This window comes from Lepus europaeus, chromosome 4 (genome assembly GCF_033115175.1).
Source record: "Lepus europaeus isolate LE1 chromosome 4, mLepTim1.pri, whole genome shotgun sequence".
In the NCBI taxonomy this organism is placed as follows: Eukaryota; Metazoa; Chordata; class Mammalia; order Lagomorpha; family Leporidae; genus Lepus; species Lepus europaeus.
Genome location: NC_084830.1, coordinates 120,526,880 through 120,543,122, shown reverse-complemented (window position 1 = coordinate 120,543,122; position 16,243 = coordinate 120,526,880). Strand labels below are relative to the sequence as shown.

Sequence of the window (16,243 nt, the reverse complement as noted above, 5' to 3'; positions counted from 1 at the left end):
TGGAGGATGGCCCAAGTCCTTGGTCCCTGCACCCACATGGGAGACCATGAGAAGCACCTGGCTCCTGGCTTCGGATCAGCGAGATGCACCGGCCTCAGCGGCCATTGGAGGGTGAACCAACGGCAAAAAGGAAGACCTTCCTCTCCGTCTCTCTCTCACTATCCACTCTATCAAAAAAAAAAAAAAAAAAAAGAATGTTATCTAATTTAAGACCCAGGTTCATATGACTATATGATGAATACTTCACCAAACAGAAGATTAATATGTTTAAAGCAAATAGCTGTTCTGGGTGGATGAGAAACAGAAAAGTCTATTATTTCCAACAACCAGGTTAACTTCCCACCAAACCATAAACTAAATGGTAATGGTAAAATACATTTAAGTGGGACTGGTCTTGTGGCATACTCCACAATGTTTAAGCCCCACCTGCAGTGTGGCATCCTATATGGCCATTGGTTCAGCTCCTAGCCGCTCCACTTCTGATCCAGCTCTCTGCTAAGGGTCTAAGAATGCAGTGGAGGACAGCCCAAGAGTCTGGGGCACTGCACATATGGGAGACCCAGAAAAAGCTAATGGCTTTGGCTCAGTCCAGCTCCAGCCATTGAGGCCACCTGGGGAGTAAACCAGTGGGTAGAAGACCTCTCTATCTCTGTAACTCTGCCTCTCAAATAAATTAATCTTAGAAAAAAAAAAAAAAAATACAGGTAAGTACTTTTTAATCAGAATGGGGATGTTTTCAAATCTTACAAAATTACCATTCAAAAGGGAATCTTGAATATATACTTGCCTTACCTCCCATGTATAACTTTAGGCTATTTACTTAATTTCCAAAACCAGTCCATGAAATGGGAATTAATAAAATTTACTTCACTGGACTTTCCAGAGTAAAATGAAACAATGTATACAAACTGCTTGACACAGGACCCAGCACTGAAATGGAAAAACACAGTAGCTATTATTAAGTATAGAAAGTGAAGTCTGAAAACATGCCGGATTGTGATCAGCAACACACTACCAACACTGTGCAGCCACTGGCTCCCATCAGGCTGGGCCTAGATGAGCACATTCATGCGAAAATGAGAAATGGCCAAGAGTTTCAAGGCAGATTACATATTTACAATCAATATTTAAATATAATACTCTGGAGATGTCAAGCAAACTACGACTACCACAGGAAGTGATGAACAAACATATGAGAAGATATATAAATCAACAAATGTAATATTCCAGGGTTCTTTGTCCAGGCAGATGGTGGTGTACTACTTGCCCCTACATTCACAATTGGCTGAAACAAAGAATTTACCCTGCACAGAAAATAGTAGACTTCCTATCTTTAAACTTGTAAGACATTCAAAATTTGCACACAACTTGATACTTTAAAATGACACAAGGTTTCTTCTCCTGAAATGCTGACTTGCAGATAATTTAGAACCGTTTAATCTAAATGGCAGTTTTATTTTTCCCAAGCCCTTCTAATAATTGTGGTCACCAAGATGCAGAAATAAAGCTTGGCATTATTCTTAATAGAAACAGAGAGAAGGTAAAACTAAGTATTATAAGCTTTAAAAGGCTAAAAAAAAAAAAAAAAAAGCTATAGTAACTTGACTATATAAAATTGTTTCAAATGCAAAGAGATGAAATTTATGGACTATGTAAACTTGCAGTGCACAAAAAAATTTAAGAAACTATTTGCAAGCTTAATTTTCAATTCTACAATAAGGATCTAAACCTACTACCCAAGCTGCCCATGCTCCATGCATTGTTTAGTCTGTGATTAGACCCTATTCTAAAACTTCCCAATTCTGGTTTAAGAAATTTATCATTTGGGGCGTGCCATTTTGGCTCAGCCGGTTAGGCCACTGGTTGGCTTAGAGTGCCAGTTCATGTCTCAGTACCGCAGCTTCTAGTGAGGCTTCCTGCTAATGCACCCTGGGAAGCAGCAGATGTAGTATTTGGGCTCCTGCCACTACTACATGGGAGATCCAGATGGAGTTCCAGGCTCCTCTTTGGCCTGATCCAGGCCCAGCTGTTGCGGGCATGTAGGGAATAAACCAGTAAATCGAAGATATTTCTCTCTCAGCATTCAATACATATTTAAAAAAAAATTTTTTTTTAATTTATCATTCTCCTTTTCTCTATCTATAAATCGGCTGTCTTCAAAAGCGATCCAAAAATCAACAGCATTAGAATCACTGTGTTTAAATGTAAATGGGGTAGGGCTCAGAAATCTATGAACATGTTTTGAAAAACATCGCCCTAAAGTAATTAGCCAAAGCATTCTACATCAAATCTACCCAGAATGTAATTTAGCCTCCACTTACTTTAAGACCTGCCACTATAGCAAGCTTGTTTTCTACCAGTTAGTTATTTCTGAATTTAGGGATTTAAGAAGGACTGGGACAATAAATACTGAGAAAAAATTACCATTTTGTAGGCACAAATTACTAATAACATCTTTCATTTTTTATCAATATGCATCAAACCGGGCTATCAGCACATAATATACAAACTTTTTAATTACTCTCACAGAAAAGCTGATATTAGGAAGAACGGATCTAGTTTCTTGAAAGCTTTACTTTAAAACAGCACAGTGACTCAAGTCTTATTGACATATAAGATTGCAAATTAACCTTATTAGAAACCCCAAGACCAATAAAACTTGCCAGGCATAGTTTTTGCATAACACATCTAGTTATCTAGTATCTAAAACCTACTTATAAAGTGTTATTTAACACCATGTTACAGAATCCTTTACACTCAAACCAGGTTTTTATGCCCATAAACTAATCACTTCCAAAAGGGTAAATGCCAGGTTAGTGAAAGATGGATGAAACAGTTACTCTCAATACAGTATAGTGGGTAAGCTTCAGCTGTCTGGGTCAGAAAGTGACTGGTACTTGTTTCCTTGCTATTTTACTGTAGGAACCTTTTTGATTAACATCTTGGGCTATAAGCAGAATAATCACCAAAAAATATTTGCTTTAAATATGTACAACTCAACACAATCATTCAAGCATACTACTGTATGAATGCCTAAATTCTCAACCTGTATGCTTTAGTATAAGCTACTGATACCACTACTCACTGCTTCACCAGAATGGCTGTATTTTTTTCCCACCAAAAGTAGAGCTATTGCACCATACGTTTCATGGTCTCTGTAAAGAAAAGAAATCATTGTCTTGGTTTATATTTCCTTAAAAAACAAATTTGCTACAAATTGTTTTAAACACTTAGTGAAATATGAAGTTTTCAAAGGAAATCATCTCAATTCTTAATTTAACAATCCCCCCAATATACACACAAAATACAATTTTGTAAAAAGGTCAGTCTGAAAATACAGCTAGCTCCCCTGTTAATATGCATGTATCACAAAATTAAAAAGCATTTTTAGGTATAACCTTTAACTTTATGATTCCTTAACTCAGGTCAAGTCAAAAGAAATGGATTCAGAATGATTTTTAGGATTTCAAAATATAACTACTTTTTAATATGTAGAGAATAAAGAAGAGTTTGAAAAATCCCTCTGTGCAGGGAGAAATAATTGGTCTCCAGCAAATACTGTCCCTTCAGGTATGGATGAGAAGACTTAGAACCACCTTTTTAGTAGCTTGGGCTGATGGATCTTGCCCTTTGTAAACCATCTTAACTCATTAAATTTTCCTGTGCTTGGAAATACCAAGGATGGAGGTGCGTTTAAGCAAGAGGTCTGAGTGTTTGTTAGCGGTAAGATATCCATAATCATTTCTACTAACCCAAAACAAGGGAAGAGGCTTTCAAAAGAAGACCTGAGAGGACTGCGGTTGCTGAACCTTCAGTTGGCTCCTAAGGAAAAAGAACTATTTTAAGACACGGAAATGCACCCAAGGGGATGGAACTGGGGGGAAAATATCCAGGATATAGAAAATTCTATGAAACAAAATCCAAAGGTTTTAACAAATAAATTGTAAGGGAATAAAAGTAATAGCCAAACAATAGATGAAAGGACAGTTAAGAGCAATCAGGGGTGGGCATTGTGGCACACTAGTTAAGCCACAACTTGGGACACCTGAATCTCACAGCACAGTACCTGGTTCAACTCCTAGCTCCTTTGCTTCCAATCCAGCTTCCTACTAATGTACACCCAAAAAGGCAGCAGGTCATGTCTCAAGTACCTGGGTCCCTGCCACACATGTAGCAGACTCGGACTCAGTTTCAGGCTACTGGCTTCAGCCTGGTCCAGGCTTACCTGTTGCAGGTATTTGGTGAATGAACCAGTGCAGGGAAGGTATCTCTATCTTTGTCACTCTGCTTCTCAAATAAATAAAATTTTTAAAGGGTAAATCAACCAACTGCAACGTATGAACTTTATCAAGATCCTAATTTTAACAAAGTATAAGTCTTGAGGTGTTCATTTTTAGACAGCTTGTTACGTTTTAACACTGACTAGATGTCTTAGATAAAAGAATTGTTCCTACTATTTTAGGTGTGAAACACAAGTATAGATATAGTTTAAGTACTTATCTTTTTAGAAGTCTATTCGGAAATATTTATGGGTAAAGTGATATGCCAGGGGCCAGCGCTGTGGCCTAGCAGGTACAGCTGCCACCCGTAGTGCCAGCATCCCATTTGGGGTTCCAGCTGCTCCACTTCAATCCAGCTCTCTGCTATGGCCTGGGAAAGCAGTAGAAGATGGCCCAAGTGCTTGGGCCCCTATACCCACGTGGGAGGCCCAGAGGAAGCTCCTGGCTACAGATTGGCGCAGCTCCAGCCATTGCGGCCATTTGGGGAGTGAACCACTGATGAAAGACCAACCTCTCTCTAACTCTGCCTTTGAAGTAAAATAAATAAATCTTTAAAAAAAAAAAAAAAGTGATATGCCAAGGAATTATTCAAAATAATCTAACGGAGGCATTTATATGATATGATACATTTGGCTAACAGTTGACAGATTTTGAAAAGAGCCAATACAGGGGCCAGCACTCCACACTGCCATCCCATATGGGTGCAGGTTTGAGTCCCAGCTGCTCCATTTCCAATCCAGCTTCCTACTAATGTGCCTGAAAAAGCAGCAGAAAATGGCCCAAGGGTTTGGGCCCCTGCACCCATGTGGGAGACCCAAAAGAAGTTCCTGGCTTCAGATTGGCTCAGGTTCAGCCACTGCAGCCACTTAGGGTGTGAATCAACAGATGGAATCTATCTCCTCCCTCTGTAACACTGCCTTTCAAACAAATAAAATCTTTAAACAAAAAATAAAAACAGCCAATATACTCATCCATGTTCATTTTCCATTACATAATCAACAAAAATACCGTACAACCACTGATTTATTACTGTCTTATAACAATCAGTAAGACAGCTTAGCAACCTGAAGGCATGGTGGCACAGTGGGTTAAGCCACTACCTGGGACACCTGCATGTCATACCAAAGTGCCTGTTTGCAGATCTCTGCTAATGCATCCTGGGAGCCACTGGATCAAGTGCTCAAGCACCTGTCACTCATGTGGGAGACCTAAATAGAGTTTCAGACTCCTGGCTTCAGGCTGGCCCAGGCCTGGCTCTTGTAGGCACTTGGGGAGTGAATAAGCCAATGGAAGCTCATTCGTGCTCTCTCTGCCTTTAATGTAGATGAAAATAGTAAACATTTTCTTAAAAATTACAAAAACTTAAGATAAAAGAATAAAGAGGAAAACCTCAACTGAATCTGTAAGGTTGATTATCCAAGAATAGGAAAACCTCAACTGAATTTGTAAGGTTGATTCTTCTCATATTAGACAATTGTCACTAGGCACTCTTATGAGCTGGAGTAAGCATATAAAATAAACTAGAGAACAGAGGTGGAAGTAAAAATGTAGGAGCAAGAAAATACATGCTTCACCTAAAGGTACTCTGTTTCAAACAAATGCTATGCTAAACAAAATATACTCAAAAAGATACTCAAAGAATCAGTGCCAGCACTGTGGCATAGCAGGTAAAGCCACTGTCTCCAATACCAGCATCCCATATGGGCGCTTGTCTGTGTCCTAGCTGCTCACAACTTCCAAAACAGCTCCCTGCTAATGGCCTGAGAAAAGCAGAGGAAGATGGCCCAAGTGTTTGGGACCCTGCCCACATGGGAGACCTAGAAGAAGTTTCTTTCTCCAGGCTTCAGGTTGGCTCTACCCTGGCTGCTGTGCTCACCGGGGGAGTGAATCAGCATTTGCAATACCTATCTCTGACTTTCAAATAAATAAATCTTTATGAAAAAAATTCCTCACTTTTAAAGTGACCCTATCATTTATGAGCCAATGCAAGCTTCTTCTACAAAAGTAGTATAGTAAAACCAGGATGGTACAGATCAAGCCACTTGATCACTCTATTCACTTTACATATACAGTGTAGATAAGGACAAGAATACATCTGAAAACTACAGTTAGTCATTCTGGTTGCTGTGCAAACATCAGAGTGCACTTACATAAACTAAGGTGGCTATAACATCATTAGGCAATACAATCTCAGAGGACCATCAATCATCTGTGCAGTCCACAGCATGTGACTACATACAGACCTAGGCATGGTCTGATCCTTGTTTGTGTTAAAGTGAACTGCCCAAAGCCAAATGTATTAACCTCCTAAGACATAGTGAAGGGGCCTGCGCTGTGGCGTAGCGGGTAAAGCCACTGCCTGCAGTGCTGGCATTCCATATCGGCGCCAGTTCGAATCCCTGCTCCTCCACTTTTGAGACACCTCACCTCTCTCCTATGCTCTGGGAAAGCAGTACAAGATGGCCCATGTCTTTGAGCCCCTGCACCCTTGTGGGAGACCAGCACAGTTCAAGCCATTGTGGCCATCTGGGGAATGAACTAGCGAAGACATCTCTGCCTCTGCCTCTCTATAACTCTGCCTTTCAAACAAATAACTCTTAAAAAAAAGACCTAGTGAAAATAGGGGCACAATAATTGGCTTAAAGTGTCAAAGGGAGTACTCAGAGTCTGAGTAACCCAATACTCTGTTCTGGTCAATAATCTAATACTCGGGGCAAGCATTTGGCACAGCAGGTAAGTCTACTTGGGACACCCTTACCCCTACCATAATGCCCAGGTTTGAATCCCACCTTCACTTCCAATCCAGCTTCTTACTAATGTGCGCCCTGGGAGGCAGCTATGATGACTCAAGTACTTGGGTCCCTGCCACTCAAACACAGGAGACCCAAACTGAGTCCTGTGCTCCTGGATTCAGCCTGGCCTACCACCTGCTCTTACGGGTATTTGGGAAACTAACCAGCTGATCGAAGATCTGTCTCTACCTTATCAAATAAATGAAAATAAATTAAAATTTTAAAAGGGGCAGCATTGTGGTATAGCAAGTAAAGCCACCACCTGTGATGCCAGCATCCCACTTGGGCACCAGTTCGTGTCCCAGCTGATCCACTTCCAATCCAATATCCTGTTAATGGCCTGGGAAAAGCAGCCAAAGATGGCCCAAGCGTCTGGCCCCTGCTATCCATGTGGGAGACCTGGAGGAAGCTCCTGGCTGCTGGCATTGGCCTGGTCTAGCCCAGGCCATTGGGGCCATTTGAGGCATCAACCAGCAGTTGAAAGATCTTCTCTCTACCTCTTTCAAATAAGTAAATAAATCTTTTTTTAAATCATCTATTTAATCCCACTTCCTTTTCTTTCTTGATTTACATGTTCCTTGCTCCTTTTTTCCAAAAAGAAAAAAACTTGCCTCACAAATGTGTTATTCAGAGCTGGTGCTGCTACACAGAAGCTTAAGCCTCCGCCTGCTGTTCCAGTATCCGACCTGGGTGCCAGAGTGCGGCTGCATCACTTCCAATCCGGCTCCCTGCTAAGGCACCTGAGAAAAGCAGCAGATGGCCCAAGTGCTTGGGCCCCTGCCACCCATATGGCTTTGGCCTGCCCCAGCCCTAGCACCCCAGCCATTGCAGCTATCTGAGGTATGAACCAGTGGATGGAAGATTGGCATCTCTCTCTGTATCACCGTTTTCAAATAAATAAATCTTTTAAAAAAGTGTTCAACGCAGAAGTGAAACATTTCAATGCTTACAAAAGTAGCCTGTTAATCATCCACACACATATACTACTTCCTATGCTTTAGGAACCCACACAATGGACATTTCTGATTTCAAAAGGCATTTCTGTACTATCCATAATGTCAGAACTAGCTCCTTTTACAGTGTTACGAAAAGCATACATTGACCCATTTTCCCAAATGTTAATTTTTTCCTGACCATCTCACTAGAAAAGCAACAACCAGAACTAGAGTTTACTGTCTTCCCTAATATTCAGCTAAGGAAATGGGGTTTCTCAGGACCGAAGTTTCAATATTAACTAAAAAATCTGCTGGTGGTATGTTACTTAAAAACTTGGCTTGGGGGCCCGGCACTGTGGCGTAGTAGGCTAAGCCTCCTGCAGTGCCAGCAGCCCACATGGGTGCTGGTTCCAGTCCCAGCTGCTCCACTTCCCATCCAGCTCTCTGCTATGGCCTGGGAAAGCAGCAAAAAAAGGCCCAAGTGCTTGGGCCCCTTCACCTACATGGGAGATCCAGAAGAAGCTCTCAGCTTGATTAGCCCAGCTCCAGCCATAGCAGACAGTCGGGAAGTGAACCAGTCTCTCCCCTCTTCTGTCTATATCTCTGCCTCTCAAATAAATAAAATCTTAAAAAAAGAAAAAAAAAAAGCTCAACTTGGGACACACTTGCATCCCCTGAGTGTGAGGATTTGCATTCTGGTTTTGCTTCCAAACCCAAATTCCTGCTAAGGTGCACCCTGGGAGGCAGCAGGTGATGGCTCCAGTACTCGGGTCCCTTTCACCTATGTGTAAAACCCAGAATGAGGTCCTGGTTCCTGGCTTCAGCTTGGCGCAGCCCCCAAACAAGGGGAGTGAAACAGCAACAGAAAGATACCTGCCTCTCTCCCTCCTCTTTCTCCCCACCGTCTCTGCCTTTCAAATAAGTAAAACTAATTTTTTTTTAAATTTGCTTGAGGGCAGGTGTTTGGCTTAGCAGCTAAGATGCTCATGTCCCATTTCAAAGTACCAGGGTTCAGTACCCAGCTCTAGCTCCTGACTCCAGCTTCCTGCTCACAGACCTCAGCATGGTACAGCTCCAGTAACTGGTTTTCTGCCACCCACATGTGAGAACTGGATTGAGTTCCTGGCTCCCAGATTCAACCCATTCCAGTACAGGCCCTTGATGGCATATCTGGGATTGAACTACTTTTCTCTCTACTTTATGCCTTTAAAAAAAAAATCTGCTTGACTCCAACATACAAATCCTTTGTATTAACCTATATAGGTATTGAATTCAAGGTTAAGTACTAAATTTCGAAAACACAAAATTCTTTACTTTCTACTTAAAAAATTGCTAGCTCAACTATCTTTTTAAAATCAAAGTAAAAAACCAATAGGTTTTAGAATTAAATCACCCTACATTTGAATCCTGACTTTGCCATTTACAATCTAGCCAAATGGCAAAATTAAATGAACCTCAATTTCCTCCTATATACAAGAAAAACATCACCACAGTTATAAAGACTGTTGTGACACAATGCTTGATGCTTTATAGGCACTCAATAAGAAGCTCTTGTTAATTTTACCTAGAGGTTTAATTCAGGAACCAATTCAAATAGGATATAAATTACTTTTAAAGTAACTGATGAGTACCTTATAGTGGTGGCCTTGGTAGAATCTATAAAAAGTTATGTCCTAGATCCACCCCTTAACCATAGAACTGAACATGAAAGAACTCAATCAAGCTATGTACAGATAACAAAATATATTGGTAGGTCCACTTTTCCACATTATATTAAATTACAAATAAGAGAAATATAGCCAATCATTGGTCCGCTAACAATTCCTTGAATAGCTAAATGTTAAAGCCATGATGTTTTACTCTCATACCATTTCTATGACTGGTATCTCCCATACACTAGGCTTCTAGAGAGTAGGAAGTACACCTCAAACATTTTATACCCAGAACCTAGGAAGCCTTATACACAGATGTAGTTGGTAAATATACATTAATTAAAAGTTGACAGGACTCCTTTAAAAGCTTTTTATGAAAATGTGATTCCTTCATTTCAAAACATTCAAATGCACATGGTTCATACTAAGAATAGCTCCTTCGACAAAAGCGAAGTGCTGTTTCTAGGAACTGTTAGCAAAACTGACCAAAGTGCAATGTTGCAATACTCTGCCAGAGAAAATCTTAAAATTAAACCCTCCAAACAGGAGACCACTATCCATCCCATTTCCAAAAACAACTTACCTTCTTGCACCTTCCTTTTGCAGATTTGAAATCCAGATTCTCCTACAGTCACTGGCATTCTCTTCTGTTTGATCCAATAGCACACACTACTGAAGGCCTTGCTCTATTAAATACAGCAGGAGAAAGCATACTCGTCTTACTCTGCTTTCCAACTACTAAAACAAAAGAACTAAAGTTCCAATCCAAAAAAAAGAAAACACCAAACTTGAAATTAAACAACACAGAGTAACAATATAAGCTCCCATCTTTTCCCCCAGGCACCATTCTTCAATATGAATTTTAATTGGCTTTTTCCTGAATGGGAAAAGATCTGTAACTCAACGGGAGGCGAGGAGTTAAGAGCAAAACGTACTAATAAGCCACTTCCAAACAGGTGAGATATTATCAGCATGTGTGCTGTTGCAGGAAACAGAATGGAGAGCCGTGAATGGGAGCCTCTGCACTTCATATCTGCAAAAGAAGAAAATAAAAAGGTTAACTTAACTCCAGACTTAGAACAGATTATCTTCTTCACCTATTTAAAGCAGTGCCTGTAACATTTTAAACCAAATGATGAAAAATATACTGAGGACAGAGGTTTGTGGGTGAACTCAACCTTCTCTGCCCTTAGCACATAAAGGCTATCTACAGTAATCATTTAAAGGCTTTTATGCATACGACCTTGACAGTAAAGTTTATACGCGTGTGATCCCTTCTTTCGACTTCTCTTAAAACTACCATTAAAATGAGAAAAACGTTTCCCTGCTGAAACAGTTAACTAAGGGCAATCACTTCTGACACTAAAGGAGGGCAGTCAAAAGCTGCATTCTAACAAACGCTCTTCCACCTGTAAGGCGTTAGGGAAAACCTTTTAGGAACCTCAAGGCACACACCCCCTTCCCTCCAACCAGGCTAAAGTTAAAGGCTAAGGGAGGACAAATCGACAAGTGGCCTCACAAGCTATCTCCCCCCGCCCAGCACCCTGCTCTCTGCAAAAAAAGAAAGAAATCTGCGTTTTGCATTAGCCCACCCGCCTCAACATGGGGGAGCCGGGATGAAGCCGCAGGAGCCCGGGGGTGGGAGGAGAGATCCGCAAGTCCATCAGCACCGCGCTAATCCCCCCACGATCGGCGGCACACCTGCCCCGGCTGGTGCCCACCTGGGGCAGGCGCCGCCCTCTCCCGGACTCGAGCGCCTGCCCCACTCAGAGCGCGCGCCACGCGCCGAGCAGGACCCGAGGACGGCGGGGCGCCGGAGCCCGGGGTGCAGGGGCTGCCTAGGGTGGCTCCCTCCCTGGGGACCCGGGCGCCCCGAGGGGCGTTGGGGGCGGGCGCGGTACCTTTTGGACAGATCCATGAGGACCCCTGAGAAGAGCTTCTCCCCCAGGCGGAACGACACGACGAGCGCGTCCTCAATGATGTGGTCCAGCGTGACCCGCACCTCTGAGCCCGGGATCAGTTGCGACACCGCGGAGTCCCCGCCCGCCGGCGGCACGAGCGCCGGGGCTGCGGGCTGGGGCAGCGGCGTCTCCTCGCGCTCCTCCGGAGCCGGGGGCTGCTCGGGCGGCGCAGGGGAGGGAGGAAGGTCGGGTCCTTCCTGAGGAGCAACTGCCGCCGGCTCCGGAACTCGGACGGGCAGCTTCTCCTCAGCCTCGAGCTCCGGCCCCGCTGCCTCCGGGCTGCGGGCGAGCTCCCCTGGCGGCGGCGGCGGCGGCGGGAGCGGCGGGTCGTCGGCCTGAGGAGCTGACTGCTGCCCGTCTGCCTCGCCGTCCGGCACGGACGCTTCAGTGGCCGTGACCGGGAGGGGGTCAGTGCCGGCCTCGCTGCCGGGGATGGGCTCCATCTCCGGCTCGGCCTCGCCGGCGCCCCCCTCCCCGGGGGACGCTGCAGTCGCTGCCGCCTCTGCAGCCACAGCCGCCATTTTCTTCCTGGCTTCTCCCTCCTCCAACTCCGGTTGCAGCTGCGGCGGCGGCAGCAACGCTGCTTGGTTCCCTGGGCCTTCCCCTCCCTCCCGCGAACACTTTTGTCCCGCCCTTTCCCTGATGCTCGTTATTGGCACCGCGCCATTGGTTCCATCCTACCACCCTCCAACACTTCTGATAGCCCATTGGTCAGCACGGGACGTCTATCGTCTATTCAGTCCCGCCTTCCCACACAGAACAGCAACTTCTCATTGGCCAGATGACTTGTCAAATGTCGAAGCTAAGAGGAGGACTGACGGGGCGGGCCCCGAGGGGGCGGGGGAAGTCACACAAGCTTAGTCCTATACTTATCACCTCTTTCTATTGGCTGGAAGAAAAAAATGGAGTTTTACGGTTGGCCTAAGCTCCTGCCCATTATGAGCCAGGTCTTCAGAGGTGGTAGAAAGGAAAGAATCACGTGGCGAACCAGTTCTTTCAAAGGCAACCGAGGGGAGGAGTAACAAGAGAATGCGGGAGGGAAACCGCTTCCCAAGTATCCGTGCGCAGAGATCCTTAGAATAAATGTTATTTCTAAGCGCGGACCTGCTTGCGGCCGTGCGTGGGCACAAGCTTGTTTGGGAAAGACAACTAAAGTTGGAAAAATAATTCTACACGCACTTTCTGAACAAACACTATGCTACTCACTGTCCTGGGTGCTGGGCATGCAATGATGTACAGACGTTCTCCATAGCCTCGTGGCAGCATTCCAGTCTCCACCTGAGTGTTTTCCTCGAGTCCTCCCTACTTTCTAGGAACCTACTAATTTCAGAGAAGGGAAATGCTGATGAAGGAGCAGAGACATCATACACACTATTAAGCCGATGAATGTTTAAGAGAGCAAACCTGGGACAGGGCTGGACTGCTATGAGAACAGTGTTTCTTCTCTACACATCCACTGCAGAGCGGGCACACCTGTTTACCTGCTTGAGCCTTTTTCTTTCATGGCTTCTCCTAAAGGCCAGCAGTTTTAGCAGGTTAAGCTCACACGTGGAACACTGGTATCCCTGACTGGTCTGCTTCCTATCAGGCTTCCTACTAATGCCCTAGAAAGGCCGTGGAAGATGGCCCCCGTGCTTGGGCCTAAGATGGAGTTCCTGGCTCCTGGTTTTGGCCTGGGCCAGCCCTGCTGTGTGGGCGTTTAGGGAGTGAACTAGCAGAAGGAAGACATTCATTCATTCTCTCCTCTCCTCTCTCCCTCTCCTCCTCCCCTTGACATTCTGCTTTTTAAATAAATAAACCCTCAGAAAACCAAACGGGTCTCTCTTCAGTGTCTTGATGCCCTAGCTTCTCTACTCTCACTTGAAATCTCTTGGTTTGTTATGTCTGGAACAATCTACTGAGCCCATTTCTTTCAATCTGCACCTCAGGGTCAATTTTCTGAGACATAGATTATGAACACTGAGAATGCCTACAGGAGAAAGGGAAGAAAAATGTGAACATTGAAGGAAGTAAAAAATGAATTCTAAAGAATAATTACAGCTACCATTTTTAAGAGTTATTTGCAGATTTATTTATTTGAAAGGCAGAGTGACAGAGAGGGAAAGGCTAACAGAAAGAGAACTTTGATCTACTGGTTCACTCCCCAAATGCCTGTAACAATGAGGGCTGGGTGGGGACCACATTGCTGCATATTGTGTAAAGCTTGGAATGCTGGCATCCCACAAAGGAGTGCCTGTTTGAGTCCCGGACACCCTGCCTCCAATTCAGCTTCCTAATTATGCACCAGTGAAGGATGGCCCAAGTACTTGGGTCCCCACCACCCATGTTGAAGATCCGGATTGAGTTCTGGGCTCCTTTCTTTGGCCTGGCCCGGTCTTGACTGTTCTGGGCGTCTGAGGAGTGAACTCTAAACGGAAGATCTCAGATCTCTCACCCTGCGCTGCTCCCCCACCCCCTAGCCTTCCAAAAAAAATAAATAAATCTTTAAACATACACACACAATCCAGACTGGGGCTAAGCCAAAGCCAGGAGCCAGGAACTCCATCTGGGTCTCCCCCATGGGTAGCAGTACTTGCGCCATCGTCTGCTGCCTCCTAATGCATTAGCAGAAAGCTCGATCAGAAGTAGAGGTATCACGTCGGAGACCCAGAAGAAGCTCCTGGCTCCTGGCTTCAGATAGGCGCAGCTCCAGCCATTGGGGAGTGAACCAGCAGATGGAAGACCTCTCTCTCTCTCTGCCTCTCCTCTCTCTGTAACTCTGACTTTCAAATAAATAAATAAATCTTTAAAAAAGAAGAAGAAGAAGAAGTAGAGGTGAGATCGGATCCCAGGCACTCCAATAGGGAATGTGGGCATTCCAAGCAGCATCCTTACCCACTGTGCCACAACACCTGCCCCAAAGAACATATCCTTGTTTGCCATGAATCAGCCATAGTACAAACCTATAATATATCCCATTTAATCCTTGTAATAAGTTGAGGAATTTTGTTATACCCATTTTATAGACTAAAACATTGAGGAAAAAAGAGGGTGCCCACAGTCACATGTATAGCAAGTTGCATAGTCAGAATTCAAGTTTTACAAGAAAAATACTGAAAATGGCAATAAGCAAATATCACCATATGCTGTGTCTATTTCAAGCCAAGTGGCTATTGGGAAAAGGGCAGTAGGAGATCCCATTCAGGGCAGCTGCAGGATATTGCTTCAAAACAACAGAAGAAAAAGAATGTACTTAGTGTCCACTCTGTTCCAGAGATTTTCCCATGAGCTCTCAGACTCTTGTGAATTAAATCTTCTCTTTTATAGATGAGGAAAATGAACCTTAGCCAGGCTAAAGAATGTAATGGTCACAAGCTAATTAACAGCAGATTCTATCTGATCCAAGTCCTTCCAAGTGCACAATTCTTCACTCATTTATTTATTCATTCAACAAATGATTATCCCCTACAGGCTATATGCCTACAGTAAGCAGATACAGGTCCTGCCTTGCATGGTTTTCACAATGACACTTGTTTCTAGTTTATCAAGATCAATTAATTGAACATAATATATAGTCTATGAAACTCCTAGACTCTGAGTGCCCATATGGTATAATCTCTCACAGGGAGAAAACCATTTTGGGGCCCTGGGACCCAATTACCTCTTGCAGTAATTTATTATAAGATGTTGCAGTGAATAATATAAATTTCCAATTTATAGCAGATTTGATTTACCAAGCCATCCTCCTAAACCACCAATTTCATCCTGCAGCTCAAGAACCTCCTCTGGCTGCTCAGGTTCACATCAGGTGTACCATCTTCTGCTTGGTTTTCAAGGTCCTCTCCATGTTCTCACCCTATCTTTCCAGGTCTGATTTCCACTACTCTTCAAGTACCCTAATACTGGGGAGATCTGGTGATATATCCTTTCTCCATTTATTCATCCCTTCATTCAACAAACATTGAAGATCTGTTATGTGTTAATTACTGAGCTACATGGGCAGAGGCATGCAATAAAGAAGAAGATTTAGCAACTACACTCCAAGGGCTTCTTTCTCTAGTTGTAGAGTTAAAAAATAAGCAAAGAATAAAACAAGAACATGACAGATTGTGACAATGCCATAAGAAAGAACAGGGAGAGGGGTCAGTGCTGTGGCGTATCCGGTAAAGCCACGGCCTGCAGTGCCAGCATCCCATGTGGACGCCGGTTTCAGTTCCGGCTGCTCCACTTCCAATCCAGCTCTGTGCTATGGCCTGGGAAAGCAGTGGAAGATGGCCCAGGTCCTTGGGCTCCTGCACTTGCATGGGAGACCTGGAGGAAGCTCCTGGCTCCTGGCTTCAGATCGGCGCAGCTCTGGCCATTTGCAGCCAACTGGGGAGTGAACCAGTAGATGGAAGACGTGTCTCTCTGTCTCTCTCTCTCTCTCTCTGCCTCTCCTTCTCTCTGTGTAACTCCTTCAAGTAAATAAATAAATCTTAAAAAAAAAAAAAAAGATCAGGGAGAAGTAAGAGAGAGTAGCTGGGGGAGAGACACCTTAGATGAGGTGATTACAAAAGGCTTCTCTAAGGACAGGACACTGACATTGGTGTTGAACATTTGGGTCAAGAGAAACAGCAATTGCTTAAAGTTGTGAGACAAAAGAGG

At 44.0% G+C, this 16,243-nt stretch overlaps 1 protein-coding gene and 1 pseudogene across 7 annotated transcripts in view; one reads left to right on the top strand and one right to left on the bottom strand.

Moving 5' to 3' along the window:
- The window catches only part of PWWP2A (PWWP domain containing 2A), a 44,766-nt gene extending 32,555 nt beyond the window's left edge, over positions 1-12,211 (bottom strand). For 6 of the 7 annotated variants that reach the window (XM_062188733.1, XM_062188737.1, XM_062188735.1 and 3 more), the window contains exon 1: positions 11,561-12,211. In XM_062188733.1, the coding sequence (XP_062044717.1) occupies positions 11,561-12,141 (581 nt within the window). In that variant the 5' untranslated portion in view covers positions 12,142-12,211. Of the gene's footprint in view, positions 1-3,085; positions 3,156-3,752; positions 3,812-11,560 lie in introns of those variants that run through there. The other variant, XM_062188734.1, reaches the window with a different exon arrangement.
- LOC133758189 (U6 snRNA-associated Sm-like protein LSm3) lies at positions 987-1,289 on the top strand (annotated as a pseudogene).
- Positions 12,212-16,243: the final 4,032 nt, after the last annotated feature.